We start from the raw sequence: 22,598 nt of genomic DNA on the forward strand, positions 1-22,598 counted from the left end.
GATTTATAAAGCAAGTGGCATATGAGTTGAATCTTGAAGGCTGAAGAATAATTCAGAAATGAGGGAGAAAAGAATTTCTACAACTTGTACAAAGCTTGGTGATTCATCTCAATACATTTAAGCTGAAAATACTTTTTTAGCGTAGATTTGACAAGAACCATATGTGGTCTACTGACATGAAGTTTTAAAAATTTCATTCCATTTTAAGCTGTTACAGCATTTATGTGAGACTGATGTGTGTATGCATGTGTGTATATGTATATATGTTAAAAATGATGGCTAAAGATGTTAGTAAGAATCCACATATTAGCTTCCATGCTCTTCCTAATACCCCACCTACAACAAAATAAGTAGATTTGAAAATAAAACAAGGGTTCATAAATGCACGAGAAGACAACAGCAAAAAGCTGAATCCTTAATCAGCACTGAGAAAAAGCCATTTCCATCTCTGTGAGTTGAGGTAAGAATGGGCTAAATACAGGATCTGTCGGAAATGTATTTACAAAGCAGTTAGACCTTGAAATCTTATCTCCCACTCCGGACAACTGGGCAACTAACTCTAACTCTCCTCCATCCTGTCAGATATCTTCCAGTCTAGTCTACAAAGAGTATAAATACTCTTAAAGTAAAAGAGTCTCTGGACTGGACAGCATTAACTCAGTAGAGGGAGGGTAGTGGGGGTGAGGTAAAATATTTTTTAAAAGGGAGACTGAGTAACTGAATGTTGAGACTCTTCTTCCTACCCAACTCCTAACATGTGGGCTGCTAAGGTATACACACTCAACAAAGTAGTGGACTCAAAAGTCTCTGGGAAACAGACCAGCTCAAAAGAAACACCTAAACACATAGACATCCAGGGTTCCCCAAGAAACAGCCGGATCATGCCACAGTAAAACCCATAATCAACAAGCTAGGCTACCACAGTACTCAATTAGTTGTGCAGTGTACAACTCTTAAAGATCACCAGATATTTGATGAAGGCCTCGATCATAAAAGACAGAGGCCAAAGAAAACAAATGGAAAAAGTAACTTGAAGGAAATAGAGACAATAAAAAGAAAGGAAAAAAAAAACTTCCAGTAGTATATTTAAAAAACTAAGAGAGGCAATCAAGAAATATGAAAAGAATGCAATGGTGGGGGGGTGGGGAGGGCAACTAAGAAAAAAGGGTCATTAAAAAAGTATAAAAATTAGAAATGAAAAATTTAACAGGAAGGTTGAAAGATAGAGAAATAACCTTGAGAGTAAAGAAAAAAGATAAAAATATACAAATATAAGATGAAAACATAATTTTGAGAAACTGTCCAGGAAAAAGAAGGTCCAGAAAGACATCAGCAAAAATAGAAGGAAGGACATCATTAAAGAAATAATTCAAGAAAATTTCCCAGAATTGAAAAAATACGACTTTCTAAACTGAAAGTGCCTACCAAATGTTCAACACAATGTTTAAAAACAGAGCCACACCTAGGTATATCTTAAAATTTTAAAACACTGAAAATAGGAGAAGATTCTGTCAAATTCCAGAAAGAACAGATTTCATAAAAAGATAAAGAACTAGAATAGCATTAAACTTCTCAAATGCAACACTTGAAGTTACAACACACTGCTGTATGATTGTGAAAAAGAAACTATTTTAAATTCTATCATTTTATATACAACCAAATTATCACAAGGTCTCAAAAAATTACTTCCCTTGGGGCGCCTGGGTGGCTCAGTCGTTAAGCATCTGCCTTTGGCTCAGGTCATGGCCCCAGGGTCCTGGGATGGAGCCCAGCATTGGGCTCCCTGCTCTGCGAGAAGCCTGCTTCTCCCTCTCCCACTCCACCTACTTGTGTTCCTTCTCTCGCTGTGTCTCTCTCTGTCAAATAAATAAATAAAATCTTCAAAAAAAAAAAAAAATACTTCCCTTACTTTCTCAGGAAGCTACTGGAGTTCATAATCCTCAAAATGATGGAGTAAACAAAAAGGAAGTCATGGGATTTTGGAAATAAGATCCAACAAAAAAGAGAGGTGAAGAAAATCCCCAGGATGATAGTGAAGGAAGATTTCAGGATGAAAGGTTTATAGCAGGCCTAGGGAGGAGACCAGGTCAGAAGGCATCAAAAAAGACTTCTTAAACATGAAATTGATGGTCTACATATGGATAATTTTAACTGAAAATACATTAAGCTTTAAAAATATTTTATTTTTAATACAAATAAAACAAATATTTCATGTCCTGAGACAGTATGTTCAACCATTAGATTTATATTTAACATAGTTAGAGTTAGTCAAGCCATATTCTTGCCAATATTCTAAAAATTGTTATCAGGCTCAAATCTTCATTAATGAAGCAATGTAGTTCTTTTATTTAAAAAAGATATTTGCTGGTGAGATTTAAGACATAATTTACAGATCATCCAAGTACCTGGATGCACCAGACACTGAGATGTGTAACCATATTTTAACACACAGCAGTTTCTTCAACATGTGGAGAAAAATGTTTTATTCCCTTGTGGTAGTTCAAAGTTGAGAAATTATTTGTGAATTGAAAATGCGGGATAGCACATAATAGGCACTTAATAAAAACACTTGTTGAGACTGCTTTTTCTTTTCCAATCTATATAAACAAGAAGAGGCAAGTGAAGATAAAGTTAACTATATATTTTACATATACACAGAAATACACACACCTGTACACACACACACACAACATACATTCAAAAATATTTAAAATTTCTCCTATGGCTCTACATTAATTTTCAATTTCATTTTTTACCATATTTCACAATTTAAATCAAATGGTTAAGTCTTAAAAATACATTTTCTTAAAGGTACTGGCTGCTGACAAATGTTGTAAATAGTATCAGCTTATTTTTTATTAAATAGAACAGAAATATTTTATAATAGTTGTTGCCATTCTTAGAAAGTATAGGTAAAAAATATTTCCCCAAAATGAATGATTAACCTGTTGAATTAAAAAAGGCTTATCTCCATCACAGGAATAAAAGGCACAGCATAATACAGTCAGTGATATTGTAATAGTGTTGCATGGTGACAGATGGGAGCTACACTTATGGTGAGTACAGCATAATGTATGAACCTGTGGGGTCACTATTTTATATACCTGAAACTAATGTAACATCGTGTGTCAACTACACTCAAAATAATTAATTTTTTAAAAAGGCCTATTGGAAAAGAAATTACAAGTATTTCATAAGCTTTGATAAACAAAATGACTAATCAGAATTGACTCTTCTTAAGTAGATAACTAAACAATCTGAAAAATATACAAAGATGGCTTAAAGTTCTCCAAATGTATAATACATAACAGAGGTTGCAAATTCACATGTCCATGGGTGGAGTGGTAAGGGTGCAAAATGGAGAATGTGCTCAGACCCAGATAATAATAACCATGTGAGCTGAGACTCAGACTGCTAGATCATTATATTTCTCTAAGAGAAAATTCTACGTGAATTTTCCTATTTTCAAATCTTGGCAGTAATTCATTTTTTTCATTAGCTAATCAAAATATTTATGTGTTCTGAATTCGACTTCTAAAGTTGTGGAGCTTGTAGTATACATCCTCTAACACTGAGACCCAGATTTACCTCTCTGTTAGGCAGAATAGTATATCAAATACAAATATACTTGTATAGAACGGATGGATTCATGTGGATATGACTAAGGATTCAAATGATTCAATGCATATTTGTTGAATACCACTTGAGCCAGACCTTGTACAAGTCACTATGGTGGAATAAAGAAGTATGACTGGACATAAGTAATTAATGTAAGCTTCCAATCTTTCTCTCTTTCTTTGTCTTCTAAAAATGGGCATAAATAATTTATCATTCAAACCAGGACATTTCTGGGAGTGAAAAGAGCTGTGTTAATAATTAGGCTAAGAACAACAGGTGTAAACTGGGACCATGCCAGACAAACCAGGCTGTACAGTCACCCAACCTAAGTGAAACTGGTCTGCTTCAGTTTCCTCCCCTCTGCCTACCCCAGGCTCACACTGTCCAAGCAGGATCCTGTCTTGTCAGGCTAATTCTTCAGTACTGTGACAAATAATTAGAAGGAAATGGGGTAAAAAGGAAGATGAGAGTTGTCTTTTGATAGAAAGCAGAATTGTTTTCTAAGATTTTTTTGTTTTGTATTTAAGAGGTGCAGAACCAGCAGCAACATGGGATGGTAGCGGATGGGTGAGGGAAAAAAAGAAAAGAAAAATTGCTAAAGAATGCACCTTGCTTTCATGTCATTTAATCGAGAGAGGTAAAACACTCAAGTGATTTGAAAATCCTTTTGTTGCATGGACTTAAGACTAACAGCCTCTAAGACTGAACCAGAGAGGATATGGTTTTATGAATATTACAGAAGTATAAGACACCGTCCCTGCAATCGGGGCGGGGGAGGGGGAATTCTATTTTGGGAGAAAAAGATTAACAAAGAATACAATATAATACAAAATTGAGTGCTAAAGAATAAGATATGAACTACAAACCTGTAGGACTTGAGAGAGAGAGAGATCAAACAGAGCAATATGAATTGATCTCTCCCTTCTTATTGTTCTCATTTCTCCTTGAAAGGATCCAGGGACAAGCACAAGCAGAGGAGTTGTATGTTACATGAAAATATGCTACTTCTCAACTGTACATAATGAAAGTCCAACCAATCCCCACTAAACTCTGATTGGGTTGTCAAATGTTAAAATAAAATAAAATATTAAAATAATTTAAATATTAAAATAAAACCAAAGTCCAGGATTAATCAAAATACTATTTTTCTTTCTTTGACTATCATATAATCAAAAAATGATACTTTATTTAAGTTGTAATTCTGGATTCCACCACATCTTACAGTCAGAAACTAAGGGACCCCTGGTAAATGGCAATGACACAGAAGTCTGGCCTCCAACAACATGAATGGGCAAAAGCTTCAAACACACCATGAATTTACCACTAGGAGCAAAGACTCTACCTGATCCAGCATACTAGGACAAGCAGATCATGAGCATGTGGAGCATCTACAACACACAGAATGCATCCACTTGTTCCAGCTCATATACACAGAATGATCTGAAACTTTTCCTTATTCCTTCCATGAACTGTCCCCACCTCCCCAGGATAAAGCACAAATAGATTCAGGGATAGGAGTAGAAGGTGAAGGGTGACAGGGAAAAACATGAGAAAGATGAGATACATATGCATAAACACTAAATTCATTCAATCACCAAATAGTTTGTTCACATCAAGCCTTCAGAGGGTAGCATAACACACATAGGCCATACAGGTGTCCAGATATCCATAATTCCCCTGTGGAAAGGCTGGTTACAAGCCAAACAACTTTGCTAAAGACAAGAATATCCTTTCTGCCAAGCTTTTTGTGTGACTTATGTTTATGTTAAGCAATTCTTAAATATCACTATAGCCATAAGCTTGAGAAATGCATTGAGTACATCAGAGAAAGGGCTATGTAAAAACATAAATCACTGGTACTACTGTATTTTGTGCAAAAAAGCAGCACTTCCCAAAAAGAAAAAAGAAAAAAAACCTGATATAAAACAAAAGCCACATTAGGTTTCAGACTATTAAGAGAAAATGCATTCTTTTGCCCCATCCTCACTCCCCAAATCTCCACTCCATTAGATTGTCAACTACCTCTCAGGAACCCTACAGAGCCCATTTCCAGTGACCTTTAATCAGTCTCCTCTGAGATACAATCCACTGGACAGAATTCTTTTCCATTTGCCGAAGTTATTTTCTAGCACTCCAAGTTACCACTTTTAGTTCCAATTCCCACCGTGAACTTTTTTTAAAATTCATTTCTCGCCACTTTGGGGAAATGCTACCTTCAAGAAATATAGAATAGTTATAAATTCCTGTGTAAAAACCTACTAAATATTAATTTTTAAGCAAGTTATCTTTATCTGAGTATCAGTTTCCTCATCCCTTGCAAAGTTAAGAACACTAAATGGGAATAATATTCACAAAGTTCCTGATAAATCCTATGGGGGGGTGCGAAAAAAAATGGTAGCTCTTTAAAAGAAGATGGAAAAAGAAGTACTACTCAATATTTGCTCAGAGGGGAAAGGAAAAAAGATTTGTTTGGCATATATCTCTTCTGCTAAAACTTGGAGGCACCTAAATTAGGAACATTCCTTCAACTACTTAAAAGAGGGAAAAACTAGCAGGTTTACAGCAAAGATATGAACTACATTCCAGTGTTACTGCAGTGATTAAGCGTAACACATGTGATGAATCTACAGGGGATTATAGGGTTTATTTCACTCTTTTCTCATGATAGCAGCACCTCCTATTATCAAAGAGAATCATTCCCACTCTATAATTTTTTATTTCAAATGAAAAATTTTGAGTAGAGTTGACACACAATGTTCTATTACAACAGTGATTCAAACACGTTTCTATGTTATGCTATGCTAACTACACATGTAGCTCCCATCTGTCACCATACAACAATATTACAGTATCATTGACTATATTCCCTATAACTGGAAGCCTGTATTTCCCACACCGCTTTATCCAATTTGCCCACCTCTTTACCCCCCCTTCCCTCAACCACCAATTTGTTCTCTGTATTTATAGGTCTGATTCTGCTTTTTGTTTGTTCATTCACTTGTTTTGTTTTTTAGATTCATGTGAGTGAAATCATGTTGTCTTTCTCAGTCTGACTTATTTCACTTAGTATAATACCCTCTAGGTCCATCCATGCTGTCACAAATGGCAAGATCTCATCTTTCTTATGGCTGTGTAATATTCCATTGTGTATATATCACATCTTCCTTATCTGTTTGTCTGTAGGTGAACACTTGGGCCACTTCCATACCTTGGCTATTGTAAATAATGCTGCAATAAACAAAGGGGTGCATATAGCTTTTCATATTAGTGTTTTCACTTTCTTTTTTTTTTTTTTAAGATTTTATTTATTTATTTGACAGAGAGAAACACAGCGAGAAAGGGAACACAAGCAGGAGCAGAGGGAGAGGGAGAAGCAGGCTTCCCACAGAGCAGTGAGCCCGATGCGGGGCTTGATCCTAGGACCCTGGGGTCATGACCTGAGCCTAAGGTGGACGCTTAATGACTGAGGCACCCAGGCGCCCCAGTGTTTTCACTTTCTTTGGGTAAATACTGAGTAGTAGAATTATTGGATCATACAGTATTTCTATTTTTAATTTTTTGAGGAACCTCCATACTGTTTTCCACAGTGGCTATACCAGTTTATGTTCCCACCAACAATGCACAAGGGTTCCTCTATCTCCACATTCTTGTCAATACTTGTTATTTTCTTGTCTTTTTGATTGTAGCCATCTTGATAGGCTTAAGGTATTATCTTGTCATGGTTTTGATTTGCATTTCCCTGATGATGAGCGATGTTGAGCATCTTTTCATGTGCCTTTGGCCATCTGTATGTCTTCTTTGGAAAAATGTCTATTCAGGTCCTCTGCCCATTTTTCAATCAAATAAAAATTTTAAAAGTGAACTAAAACAAGAGGTCTTCTAAGCGTTCCCTCCCTGGTAAATATTAATAACAAATGAATAGGACTCTGTTTATGACTTAGGGACATGCTTACCCAATACTGTGTCAAAAGAAAAAACCACCCTGACAATTATGGAGCTAGGTAGTCAGATAGCTGGAGATATACATGGCTAGGAAAACTACCATGTAGAAACCTAGCCTACCCTCTATAAATTTTTTCTAACCTACCCTCCAGAAGTCTTTCTCACAAAGACTACAAACTACATGTACATTGTGATTCTCAAGAAGGGCAAAGTGCCGGGCACCTGGGTAGCTCAGTCGGTTAAGCATCTGCCTTCAGCTCAGGTCATGATCCCAGAGTCCTGGGATCGAGTCCCGCATCAGGGTCCCTGCTCAACAGGGAGTCTGCTTCTCCCCCTCCTCCCCCTCCCCCCTGCTTGTGCTCTCGTTCTCTCTCTCTCTTTCTCTCATGCTCTCTCTCTAATAAATAAATAAAATCTTTTCTTTTAAAGATTTTATTTATTTATTTGACAGAGAGAGACACAGCGAGAGGGGGATCACAAGCAGGGGGAGTGGGAGAGGGAGAAGCAGGCTTCCCGCTGAGCAGAGAGCCCGATGCAGGGCTCTATCTCAGGACACTAGGATCATGACCTGAGCCGAAGGCAGACACTTAACGACTGAGCCACCCAGGCGCCCCAAATAAATAAAATCTTAAAAAAAAAAAAGGCAAAGTGCCAAATCCAGTGCCAGTGATGCATACCACCAGCTCCCCACTGACACTGGGGCCTACGACAGTCTCAGGGCCACTGACCATCAACCACATGTAAAAACTGTATAATGCACTGAAACCTAAAATTTATTTTTTAACAAAACTTGTAAATTATCTATGCCCAAGCCCAATATTCTGCCACTGACTGACATTTTAAGCCTCTTTGTACTCCCCCCCCGACATAATATGAGGCTAGAATGATTTGATCTCTGATTTCTTATCTCATAAGAGTATTGGGAGAGTAATACGTTGACATCTAACATGGTCTGAGCTCCATGGAGAAATGTGCTATTTTAAAACAAAATATTTTATATTTTTCACTGGTAAAATGAATTGCTCCCTTTTTTCCACAGAACTGTCCTAGCTATTTGATATTTTATCACAGCTTTCACTCAAAAAAATTAATACTCAATTTGGAAGTTAAAGAGTACCTACTTTTTATTTCCAAATGAAAAGAACATTGCTTATTCCAGTTATAAAACCAGTACGTGCCATAAAAAAATCAAATGATACTGGAAAGTATAAAGGAGAAAGTAATAATCATTCATAACCCCAATACCCCAAGAAAACATGATGAACATTAAGATATAGTTCTATGCATGACCTATGTACACACGTACTTAATGGATATCTATGTATTTTACAGAAATAAGATCATATTCCCAAAGTGATTTTTTAACCCAATATGATTTAGAGATCTTGAACAGCTATATAATACTCCATTTCCATGGATTATCCATAATCCACCCGTCAACTAAAATTTAAGATTGATGCTTTTACCAGTTGTTCTTTGTGCTACAATGAATTCTTCTATATTCCATCTTCCTATAATGGTTTCATTAGTTTTTAGAAAATTATTAATCAAAATTATATGGATACTTAAAATTATGAAAAATATCACCAGATCACCTCTAAAAGTAGAATAACTTACCCTCCAACCAACAGTAGTTGAAAAGACCCATTTCCCTGTAATTCACTGATTATTGCCTATCTTCTCTCATTTTGCCTTTTTGATGAACGAAAATGATATCTCAGTGTTTTAATTGCATTTCATTACTTCATTCCTAGTAAAATAATCATTTGATGTGTTGTTTGTAGAGCATTGGTATTTCTTTTGTGAAATAACTTGTCCTAACTTCTGGCTAAGTTTTGTCTTTTTCTTATAGATCTGCAATCTGTTTTTGCTATTGCTTTGTGGGAGCTCTTTATTCAATAAAGAAAATACATCTTTGTCTGCATGTATGTCACAAATAATAACCAGTTTGTCATTTGTCTTTCAACTTTTTTGATGCTTTATAAATCTTTATTTAGTTAATATATTCACCTTTAAATTCATGGGGTTTGGGCCACACGTAGAAGGGCCTTCCTTATTTTAATATTATAAAATTATTTATCTGAAATATCTAGGAGTGAGGATTTTTACTTAAATATTAATCCAACTTAAATTTATATTGCTACATAACATAAAGGAGAGATTCAGCTTTGTTATTTTTTCTAAATTTCTAATAAATGGTTCCAGACACTATTTGTTGAAGAATCCATCCTTTCCTCTCCTACTGAAATTCCATCTTCAACATATGATAAATCACATATATTTATCTTTCCAAACCCTCTATTCTAAAACATTGCTTTATATGTGTATTTCTGCATTGACACTCACTGTTTTAATTACGTGGCTTTACACCATGTTTTCACATAACAGAATAATGTAAAAATATTAAGGACGGCACACACTAAAAATATTTCCTATCTTGTGCTATTTTCCTTTTTTTTTTTTTAGGATTTTATTTATTTGACAGAGACACAGCAAGAGAGGGAACACAAGCAGGGGGAGTGGGAGAGGGAGAAGCAGGCTTCCCGCCAAGCAGAGAGACCGACGTGGGGCTCGATCCCAGGACCCTGGGACCATGATCTGAGCCGAAGGCAGACGCTCAACAACTGAGCCACTCAGGCACCCCTTGTGCTATTTTCCAATATCAAATATATTGAAAAGGTTCAAGAATAACAAATGAGACAGATGATATTAATACTAATACACATATAATTTACACAGAGCTCTCACATTACCTAACATTATGTTTACCACACTATAAGTTATTGTTTTTTATTCAATCATAATAAGGAGTTAAGATTTGTTCAAAGACTTGCCTAGACAGCTAGTAAATGGCAGAACTAAAACCTGAACTTCATATTCCATGATCCTTCCATGAACCCACTAAGTTAAAAAGAGAGCAATTATCTATAAAAGCCCAAATTTCTCACTTTTTAATCAAAGAGGTACTTTGATTATACCACGTATATATTTTATATACATACATGTATATCTACATACACTTGGATAGGCATATATGTATTATACACCTATACACATACATGCACATACATGCACGTGCATGCACACACACACTTTTATTTGAATGAGGAAAATATTTTTAAATCTAAGCTGATATACCTGAAGCTTTTGATATTCCACTGATATTACAGGCCTAACTATGTAACACAATAACAATGAAACAAAAACTAAAAATTCGGACTATATTTCCTGAGAGATGGTTACCTTCTCTTAGTTTCCCAAATGCAGTTAAAATGCATAAGATCCTTAGTTATTACTAAACTGAAAGAGATCCGTTTTGGATACATCACAAAACAGGTCCTGCTATCAGACACTAGGAAGGATCTAGAAGCAGGAGACTGTACCTGTGTGCATTAAAAGTCCAGGTCAGTCCTGGGATTCATTGGGGGGGGTAAAGAATTACCATTGTCACATGTGAGAGTATACAAGGCAGAGGGTCCACAAATTTCTCCAGGAGACTGAGATACCAACCCCATGTCATTTAGCCCAGCCAGAAGAAAAAAATGTTTTTCAAAGAATGGCAGAAGGGGTCTTACCAATACATTCCCCAAATTTAAGCTGCAGTGTTCACCAGGGATCCTGATTCACACACTAGGTTATTGCAGTGATATATTATTACTGACTTCCTATCCTTTAAAGGCTTATACATATTATATTGCATATACTGTGCACAATAAATTGTATAAGTATTACCTCATCTGCTCAAGCTGTCAAATGAAAGATGATATGCTAAAAAAAAAAGTCCAAATGAAGCTATTATAACCCCAACACTAATGAGATTTTACAAATACCAAATAGTTATATTATATACTATAACAACCAAACTTGAATCAACTAAGCCTTGGAGAGAATCACATTTTTAAAAAATTCATTTCATTAGAGGAAAGAGATGACTTTGGAGAAAGAGAAAGTGGGTTTGGAAGAGACACAGCATAGTGGGGCTTCTTTGATTAGAGGTTAGGGACTTGCTGGAAAGGAGACTGTGCTCACAGGGAAAGCAGAAGTAAGCGATCTACTCTGGTGCTTGCAGAGTACTCCCCTGTTACCCAGAGTATTCGAGTGACCTGTTATGTGAAACACAGAAGCAGCCAGCACTTCATCTGAGGTGAAGGATGCCATCCTATACTTCTCCCTAGGTAGCAAGATGGTATCTCTTTCCAGGCATGATGAATCAACAGCAGACATAACCTCTCCAGAGAACAGCTTTGATATTTGAAAAGGAAGCAGGTTCTGAAGTAGTAGAATCTAAAAAATGAAATATGCATACCTATTCCTAAATAGAGGTAAGCAAAAAGGGAGCCTGGCTTTCAAAATAATGTGTTTCCCACAATAGCAAATATATTCTATAGAGCAGTAAATCATTATGCCAAAATGATTGTCTGAGATTCATTTTTTTTTTTTCTGAGATTCATTTTTAATTTCTTCTTACAACATTCGAAGAAATTCAAACTCTGAAAGGATAGCTCAAAAATATAAAACACTTTACAGGTCATATATTTAAAAACACAAAATGCTTCTAAATAATAAAGGTAAATATAAAAAATATTTTCTAATATATCAGGAAATAAGAAACTATCTAGAAGTTTCATTTATTATCCAAAATTAAAGATTTTTTTGTATCTTTTTGGTTAGAGAACAAATTCAGGAAGTAAAACTGAACCTTTCATCTTTGAAAATTTACAATGAATAAAATCATTACTTGGTTTTAACAATTAACTTAAAATTGAGATTAATGGTTCTATTAAACCATGAATATATTTTGTGTATATACATGTATATATACACACACACACATATGTATTTTGTACATATACACATATCAGGTTTTTATAACTATACAATATTTTCATTATTTTTTTTCTAGTATCAGGAAGTTTTATTAACCTGGAAACTATCTTGAAACAAATGAATAATTCCATCTATTGGTTCTCTCATAGTATTAGAAATTTTTCCTCATTTAAATATCTTTCAGTGTACCCTCAGTGTACTACCACGGTGGTGATTTAGAATAGATATTCTTTTTTTTTTTTAAGATTTTATTTATTTATTTGACAGAGAGAGCGAGAGAGCACAAGCAGGGGAGACAGTAGAGGGAGAGGGAGAAGCAGGCTCCCTGCTTGGCAGGGAGCCCGATGTGGGACTCGATCCCAGGACTCCAGGATCATGACCTGAGCCAAAGGCAGTCGCTTAACCAACGGAGCCACCCAGGCGCCCTACATAAATAAAATCTTTAAAAAAAGAAGAATATCGGGGCGCCTGGGTGGCTCAGATGGTTAAGCATCTGCCTTCGGCTCAGGTCATGATCTCAGGGTCCTGGGATCGAGCCCCACATTGGGCTCCCTGCTCAGCGGGGAGTCTGCTTCTCCCTCTGACCCTCCCCCCTCTCATGTTCTCTCTCTCTCTCATTCTCTCTCTCAAATAAATAAATAAAATCTTTAAAAAAAAGTTTTTATTTATCTATTTGACAGAGAGAGAGCACAAGCAGGGGGAGGGGCAGAGGGAGAAGCACACTCCCCACTGATCAGAGAGCCCAACCAACACAGGGCTCGATCCCAGGACCCTGAGATCATGACCCGAACCGAAGGGCAGATGCTTAACAGACTGAGCCACCCAGGCGCCCCTGGAATAGGCATTCTTATACAGAACTCTTGCTATCAAGATTAACAAGACCAAAAGTATCCCTTTATATAAAGCCAGAAGTATAAAAATTAAACTTATATTTAAAACAAGGCAAAAAAATTAACTCAAAAATAACTCAGGAAAATCTATTTTTTGTATTGATGAATTGCTGAATATATTAAATATATGAGAAATAAATCAAATGGAAATTTTTAAGCACACATCTTCATATGTTTACATGATGAAAACTTACCGTTATTTTTCAAGTTATTTATTCCGATTATATTGGACTGTAAAACAGAATTATGATTGTAGCGCCCTCTGCTGGGATTTCTACTCACAAACTCAACCTAATACCACTATTAGTATAAAATCAAACATTTGAGGCGTCAAGCAATAAATCACTTTTTCTATCACTGATCACTTTAAGCCTTGGCAAAGATATATAAAAGTTATAATCAATATTTGCGCTATTGTAACAGGATTTTACCAATTTATCATTAAGTAAAATATAAGTACAGATTTTTTTTTAAATAAGAGGATAATATAAAAGTTACACCAAACAACATGTTTTAATAAGTCTTTTTTTGTCACCACTTCTATCATTTGGCAATATATTCAGGTTCTTAATGCAACATTTGTAACAAGACATTTGAATAAATTATTATTTTGGTAATCTTATCTATTTTTTCCTGCTTTGTATCAGGAAAAAGTTCAATCAAAATAGCTTATTTTAAAACATGAGAACAAACTTAATAATATTATCTTCATTATTAGAAAAAGATGGAAGACATTTTAGAGGCACTCATCACCAGTAATAATTAATAAATAGCTTCCATTTACTGAGTGTCAACTATGAGGAATGTAGTATATGCTATATACTTTCTATATAGTCTATCCAGTTCTAAGAAATAATATAAATTGATATAAACTGACATAATATAAATTGCTCAAGATGAATTTCAGAGCCAAGATTCAAATGTAGATGAGTCTCATTCCAAAGACTCAAACCTTCCCACCAAACAATACAACATCAGTGAAAAAATATCTTTTGCATGCAATTTCTCCATTTGTCAATACAACAACTGGGGGTGGATGAAGGTAGTGTGGAACAAGTTGATGAGAAAAATGTCAGAGAAGGACAAGATAGTTATTCATGTATAAAATAATAGCATAGACCTTTAGGAATGTATTTTTATTTTTACATAATGCTGCCAGCTAGTGGCCCTATTTCATACTGAGCCACTGGAAACAATGCTTGATTTTTCCATCACTGAATCAAAAATTCCACATTTAACATTCTGGTATCATGTTCCTAAACTATACATGCATAAGCCTGACTTAATGTTATTTCACCTTACCCCAGAACTAAAGGAGAATGTCTCCTCAACCACCACTAGCCCTAATCCCCAATAAAATGAGATATGCCTAAGTGGGAAAGAATTCAGCAAGTGCCAACATGTAGAAACTAAAAGGTACACTTGTAACTATCTATGAAAAAGAAACCCATATTATTTAAATATTTTTGGGTAATTTGGGGATACTTATAGATTCCTTAGTGACAAAATATATAATTATTTTTATATATTATCAAAAGCTTGCCATATATGGACATAAAAACAAAATTACTGCCTGAGTATCGCTGAACATTATTCTATGCAGATCTAAAATGAGAGGGCATCTGATAAAGTAGTACTGTTAGCAAAGTATGTTATTTTAGTTCAGAGAATACAGTTATGAAATTTCCTTTGAGAAAAAAAGTATTTGAGTACAATTTTTACATTTAAAAAGGTCATATTAAAAAAAGAAAATAAAAATAAAAGGGCCATATTAAACTGATAATTCACTATGTTAAGAAAAATATCCTAAGTAACACACATGAAGAAATACACAGCTCTGATCATCGTATATTGCTTAACACAGTGATATAAAGATATTCTTGGCTGATTTCTTTCATCCTGTGGCATGATAATTATTTAAATGATTCTCTCAATGGAGAAATCTAACACGACAATCAGAAGCTTAGATGAAAAGACAACGTGTTCTATAGTATAATGCTGCATAAAACAAAAACCGTCCGGCATTGTATTAACAGCAAGGAAAACACACGTTCTGGTTTTATTCCAAAGTGAAAAAAGAGAAGAAGCAGGAAGTGGAAAAGAAAGTACCTAAAACACAGCAAAGAAAAAAGAGACAGTCGATCTGCTGGATTAACTGAGAAGGTCAAAATGGAAACAAGAAACAAAAGAGATAGTACTGGAGAGTCCAGTGTTCCTTCTGACCTACATTCTGTCACACACACACACACACACACACATGCACCCACACACACACACTCACACAACTGCAAAGTGTAAAAATAGCCTTAACCCACTTTGTAGGTCCATCTTATATGAAGCTTATCTCACAGCTAAAAACAGTAAGAGTTTATATTATACACACACATACGCACACACATCACTATAATAAAAATCAGTGAAAAAAACACAAATTATAAATTCACTTTTTAAAACACTAAAAATAGTTCCTCAAAGGGAACATATAACTTACAAACATTGCCTGTATTGTCAAAGCTGGTAAGAACATCTTCAACATTCAAAGATCCATTATTACACCTAGAAAGAAATAAAGCATTTTCTTTAATGATTCTGAAATATTAAGATTTATTAAATTTTTTTAAAACCTGAGACTGTGTATTGTGATATACCCACCCAATACAAATAAACCCTTCCCTGTTATATTTTCAAAATATTTTCTGCCCACTAGAGGGAGAAGGAAAAGAAATAACAGAACACATTTCTCAGAATATTTAATGTAATGATATTCTTGATGATTAATGTACATTTTAAAGTACTAGTAAATAATTTTTATTGTTGTTTTAGCTATATAAAGGTGAGGTAGATTATTAAAGACAACAAAACAAAACCTTACTTTTGAGAATCTCAAAAGAAAAATAAGTCATCAACCTCCAGAACCACACCCAACAATAAATAGATTTCCTCTATACCAGCCCAACAAATTCAGAACTTCAGTCAAAAAGAACTAACCAACCTTCAGGTCTGCACAATCCACAATTAGAAGGTTCTAAATGTCAGGGAGTGCAAATCGTTTTTTATCTTTTCCCCACTAACTTTAATACCACTCCCTTTAATTCTAATCTCTATTCACTTGACAGCCTGCCCCTGAAATACCTAATTTGATTACTGATATTTTATTAATACTTACAAAAGATGCTATTCTTCATATACAAATGGGCCCAAATGTTAGTAGGTCATAGGGTTTGAGATACTTTTCCAGTGGTGATTAAAAAAAAAAAAAATCTGTTGGGGTGCCTGGATCTCAGTCGGTTAAGCATCCTACTCTTGATTCCAGCTCTGGTCATGATCTCAGGGTCGTGAAATTGAGCCCCAAGTCGGGCTCTGTGCTGAGTGTGGAGTCTGCTTAAGATTCTCTCCCTCAATTATGCTAAGTGAAGTAAGTCAATGAGAGAAAGACAATTATCATATGATTTCACTCATATGTGGAATTTAAGAAACAAAACAGAGGATCATATGGGAAGGGAGGGAAAAATAAAATAAGATGAAATCAGAGAGGGAGACAAACCATAAGAGACTCTTAACTATAGGAAACAAACTGAGGGCTGCTGGAGGGGAGGTGGGTAGGGGGATGGGGTAATTGGGTGATGGGTATTAAGGAGGGCACGTGATGTAATGAGCACTGGGTGTTATATGCAAATGATAAGTCATTGACCTCTACCTCTGGAACTAATAATACACTATATATGCTAATTTAAAAAAAAAAAGACCCTCTCCCTCTCCCTATGCTCTTCCCCCCACTCCCCACTCACACTAACAACAAAAGTTGTTGTAACTTATTTTTCACAAGCACTTTAAGCTACTCTAGAACTGAGGACTTTTGAGCTTTTCCCAAGAATGGCCTATGGAGTAAGGAGGACTAAGGAGCAAGTCACTGGGGCAGATAATTATGTGAAGAGGGGGAAAAAAGCTACTAGAGGAAAAGTCTGAAGTCTAAAGATAGCAAGAGTTTGGAACTAGAGGTTAAAAATAAGCCAGGGCTAAATATGATATCAAAAGCACAAAAAAAAAAAGAAAAAGAAAAAGAAAAACTAGATAAGCTGAATGTCATGAAAATTAAAACTTTTGTCCATCAAAGGACACTATCATTGAAGTGAAAAGACAACCCACAGAATAGAAGAAAATACATGCAAATCACTAGGTCTAGTATCCAGAATATATAAAGAGCTTTCATGATTCAACAACAAAAAGATGACCCAATTAAAATGGGCAAAAAATGGACATCATTAATCATCAGGGAACTGCAAATCAAAACCACAGTGAGATATCACTTCATACCCATGAGGATGGCTAAAATAAAAAATAATAATAAAGGAAAAATAACAAGTGCTGGCAAACATGGAGAAAAACTGGAACCCTGAAATACTCCCAGTAGGAATGCAAAATAGAGTGCAACCATTGTGGAAAACAATTTGGCCATTCTTTAAAATGTTAAACAAAGATTTACCACACAACCCAACAATTTCACCCTTAGGTACATACCTAAGAGAATTAAAAACTTACACAGTCACACAAAAACTTACATATGAATGTTCATAGTAGCATTATTCGTAATAGCCAAGAAGTGGAAACAACTCAAATGTCCATCAACTGATAAATGGATAAACAAAATGTGGTATTATCCATGACACAATATTATTCAGCCATAAAAAAGTAATGAAATAATGATACATGCTATAACCCAGATGAATCAAAAACATTACTCTAAGTGAAAGAAGCCAGACATAAAAGTCCACATATTATATGATTGTATTTATATGGAATGTCCAAAATAGGCAAATCCATATAGACAGAAAGTACATTAGTAGTTGCCAGGGTTTGGGGGGGAGGAGGAAGATGGAGAATCACTACAAATGGGCATGGGATTTCTTTATGGAGTGAAAAAAAATCTCTAGAATTAGTGGTGATGACTGCACAACATTATGAATGTATACTGAAAACCATCGAATTTCAGTTTAAAACGGTTAATTAGAATGGTGAATTTAATGTTATATGAATTTTATCTTGATTAAAAAGAAAACTGGTCCCCCCCCCAAAAAAAGAAAGGAAAAGCCAGAGAGTAAAATGGGCCCTAAAAGGCTTTAGAAGAAGAAGAAAGAAGAGAGGTTTTCAGAAGGAAAAGGTTTGAAAAACTTGATTCTAGATGCAACATGCTTTGGAGGTCTTTCAAAAATAAATGGCTAAAGAGTGAAGTAAATCAGACAGAGAAAGACAACCATATGATTTCACATACAAGTGAAAGCACATGAAAGGATGGACATCATTAGTCATCAGGGGACTGCAAATCAAAACTGAATAAACAAAAACAGACTCATAGATGCAGGAACAAACTGTTGTTTATGGTGGGGAGGAGGGTGAACCAGGTGAAGGGCCTAAGAGGTACAACACTTCTCATAATTGGGGCACCTGGGTGGCTGAGTCAGTTGAGCATATGACTCTTGATTTAGGTTCAGGTCATGATCTCAGGGTCGTAAGATTGCGCCCTGCATCAGGCTTTGAGCTCAGCATGGAGTCCGCTTCAGATTCTCTCCCTCTCCCTCTGCCCCTCCCCCCACTCGCACACTCTACTCTCTCTCAAAAATAAATAAATAAATAAATAAAATCTTTAAGAAAAAAACAAACTGGGGCGCCTGGGTGGCTCAGTCAGTTAAGCGTCTGCCTTCGGCTCAGGTCATGATCTCAGGGTCCTGGGATCGAGCCACGCATCGGGCTCTCCGCTCCGCGGGAAGCCTGCTTCTCCCTCTCCCACTCCCCCTGCTTGTGTTCCCTCTCTCGCTGTGTCTCTGTCAAATAAATAAATAAAATCTTTAAAAACAAAACAAAACAAAAAAAACTTTTTATAAAACATAAATAATTCATGGGGATGTAATGTACTGCACAGGGAATATAGTTAATAATATAATAACTTTGGATGGTGATAGACGGTAACTAGACTTATCATGGGGATCATTTCATAATGTATAAAAATGCTGAATCATTATGATGTACATCTGAAGCTAATAAGATAGAGTAAGACAGTTACATGCATCATATATATGTAAGCAAACTACATAACCAATCGTGATTGGAGTTTAAAACAAGCTAAAAAACTAAGTTATATTAGCCCATATCTATGATTTAAGTTCTACGAAAACATGATTCAATGGATTAGTCTTTTAATTTTCTGCATACACTGGATCATATTTGAAAGGTTCTACAAAGTTCCTTCTAAAATATAAAATAAAATGCAAGAGAACAAAAGCTGTTTTAATACTCACCTCTGCTGTTAGTATCACTACTAACATTAATACTATACTTTGTTTTTAAAGTAGGCTCCATGCGGAGCTTGAGTCATGAGATTTACCTGAGATCAAGACCCTGATCTGAGATCAAGAGTCAGACGCTTAACCGACTGAGCCACCCAGACACCCCTAAAACTATACTTTTTAAATATAAATTCAGTATTCATATTTGTCTCAGATGCCAGCCTTGTCAAACTTTAAATGGGCACCTATGATATACCACATATGTAATGATAATCTTCCATACATCTAATTTCATAAGCATACCATTCCCATCACTAGTTATTTCATGAGCACTCAGAGTACATACTAAATTCAGTGGGATGAAGCTTTTATGTTTTCCTTTCCCTAGAGAAGCAATATGTGACCTGACTGCAGTGCATCTGTTGTACTAAAAAGATGCACCACAGTCAAAGACAAAGTCATTCCTGATGTCTTGCCCATTATAAGCTCCCAGGACAAGCCAAAACTTAAAAGCTCTAGGCTTCTAATCCAGCAATTACCATGGCAACAGTAGTCTTATTGAAAGAAAAGGAGGAGAGTTCAGCCCTCTCAGCTTTTTCTACACCTGTGACATACACACATTTATCAGTGATTAACTTGGGAACTTCTATGTTCCAAATATAATGCAAGTATTTAAAGCTTCCAGAATATGTAAAGTCTTACTGCACTGAAATTGAGTTGAAATCTGGAGAGTGGAAAACAATTTCTAGCACTGATGCAATAAACACTGTTTATAACAAAATATTATAACAAATTGCAGATTATACAACAGCAGGATGGGGGGTAGCTTTAAACATCTCCTGGATGGAGGCGCCTGGGTGGCTCAGTCATTAAGTGTCTGCCTTCAGCTCAGGTCATGATCCCAGGGTCCTGGGATGGAGCCCTGCATCGGGCTCCCTGCTCGACGGGAAGCCTGCTTCTCCCTCTCCCACTCCCCCTGCTTTTGTTCCCTCTCTCTCTGTGTCTCTCTCTGTCAAAATAAATAAATAAAATCTTTAAAACAAAAAATCTCCTGGATGTTCTCTATACAAACGTCTATCTAATTATAAGAACCTCTTCCTATAAGGTTCTAAGAAATAAAAATAAAGTACCAGAAAGACAGAAAGACTTTGCCAAGGAATAAAGTAGCAGTCATACCCTGGATTTTAATTTCCTAACTTTCAGTACTTCACTTAGGAACAAAGAGTCAACTATCCTCAGATACACAGAAAAGACAACACATCTTGGGGATTTTGTCTAACTTTTACCTTGTCCAAACTTTTGCCTCTGATAAAAAGCCACTAAGGGAAATTCTCTGTTCCTTCATTTTATTTTTCTATTCCCACTTGCCTACTTCTCCCTGCTATTCCTTCATTTTAAATATCATCATACAAGGCTGACAAAAAATAAGTTTTAATTTAGGCCACTGCTTATATACCTTTCAATAATACAAACAAAATACAACTATGTACTTTGAATTCACAAATATCTAGTTATTTATCCTCTTAGGATACTCATTTCAAGCCTAATAAAACTTTAAAGAGACAGAAATTAATACACAGGGAAATTTTAAGGATACAACAAATATTGATAACAATTATTAATCACTACATGCATCATCCCTGTTGAACTGGAGCAGGTGACGTCAGATGATAAGAACTAAGAAAGTGAAAATGGGGTTTATATTTATACTCTCTGAGGATCAAAACCTCTCAAATGCTCAGCCCTTTATGAGAATCCAGAAACAGAGCCATCACATAACATGTATTGACCACAGTTCCCCTAGAGACTGTGATGGTCTAAGAGCCACTGATAATTCTGCCTTGCACTTTCTTCCCCTGGATATTTTTTAGTGCCTTTGCCCTCATCTGAAATGACTTCTCCCTTTCCCTCAGAAGTTCCAACTACTTCCAGAACGAGTTTAAACTCCTCAAGGCCTTCCGAAAATCACTCTCACCTCTAAACTCCTAATTTGTATGAAGTCTTCCACGCCTTTGGAAATTAGTTATGCATGCCTAATGAGAGTTCTGAGAATGGATGCTTACCCTTCCTTCTTATTTAATATTTTTATTACTTAACTTTTCACATATTTAAAACCCTTGAGGATAATATATCTTACATTTCTTTTTGTTAACCTGTATAGAAGGTACCATTAAATATTTGTTGATTTAAATTTATTTAAAACTATTCACCACTTTTTTTTCAATCATTCCATAGTGCTGATTTAACAAACTTTAAAAAATGTAGATGAAAATAATGGTACTCCATTCCAAAACTACCTTCTAAACCACTACCTTTAGCTACTGCAACTAATTTTTTTAAACTAGAATGCTCACAATTCAAACAATACTGAAGAAGATAAAGGTAGCTAAAGAAATGTCATGGAAGCAGGTTGAGAAAAGAGTTGATATGATATTAAATGAACAAGAATGGAGATCCATGTTGGGCAGATAACAGAAAACAAGAGGAAATGGTAAAAGAAATCAACGTGAACAAAATTGGCAATGGAATGGAATGAACTATTCTTGGCAGATATCCTCCCCTACCTAAGCAACTGCAGTAATTTCAGTGATTTCCTATGCAGTAACAGAATTATGGAGTAAGAAATAGAATGCTCAGAATAATCAATGAGGAAATTAGTTTATCTGGGCCTCAATCCCTTCATCTCTAAAATGAATAAGTGGATACATGATTGCCTCAGGAAAGACAGCATGTGCAGAAGTTGAAAGTGCAGACAGTGACTGTCATTATATAAAATGTTACCAATGGAGATAGCTAGGTGAAGGGTATGTGAACTCCTTGTGCTATTTCTGCAACTTCCTGAACTTTTGTAATTATTTCAACATAAAAGTTTTCAAAAGTACAGGCTGGGTGCCTGGGTGGCTCAGTCGTTAAGCATCTGCCTTCGGCTCGGGTCATGATCCCAGGGTCCTAGGATCGAGTCCCACATCGGGCTCCCTGCTCAGCGGGAAGCCTGCTTCTCCCTCTCCCACTCCCCCTGCTTGTGTTCCCTCTTTCGCTG

The 22,598-nt window shown here is 35.7% G+C and overlaps 1 protein-coding gene across 5 annotated transcripts in view; it reads right to left on the reverse strand.

Moving 5' to 3' along the window:
* Positions 1–22,598, reverse strand: part of CAMKMT (calmodulin-lysine N-methyltransferase) — a 391,410-nt gene that overhangs the window by 360,883 nt on the left and 7,929 nt on the right. For all 5 annotated transcript variants that reach the window (XM_027624226.2, XM_027624227.2, XM_027624224.2 and 2 more), the window contains exon 3: positions 15,769–15,833. In XM_027624226.2, coding sequence (XP_027480027.1) covers positions 15,769–15,833 — 65 coding nt within the window. The remainder of the gene's footprint in view (positions 1–15,768; positions 15,834–22,598) is intronic.

Source organism: Zalophus californianus, chromosome 8, assembly GCF_009762305.2.
Source record: "Zalophus californianus isolate mZalCal1 chromosome 8, mZalCal1.pri.v2, whole genome shotgun sequence".
In the NCBI taxonomy this organism is placed as follows: domain Eukaryota; kingdom Metazoa; phylum Chordata; class Mammalia; order Carnivora; family Otariidae; genus Zalophus; species Zalophus californianus.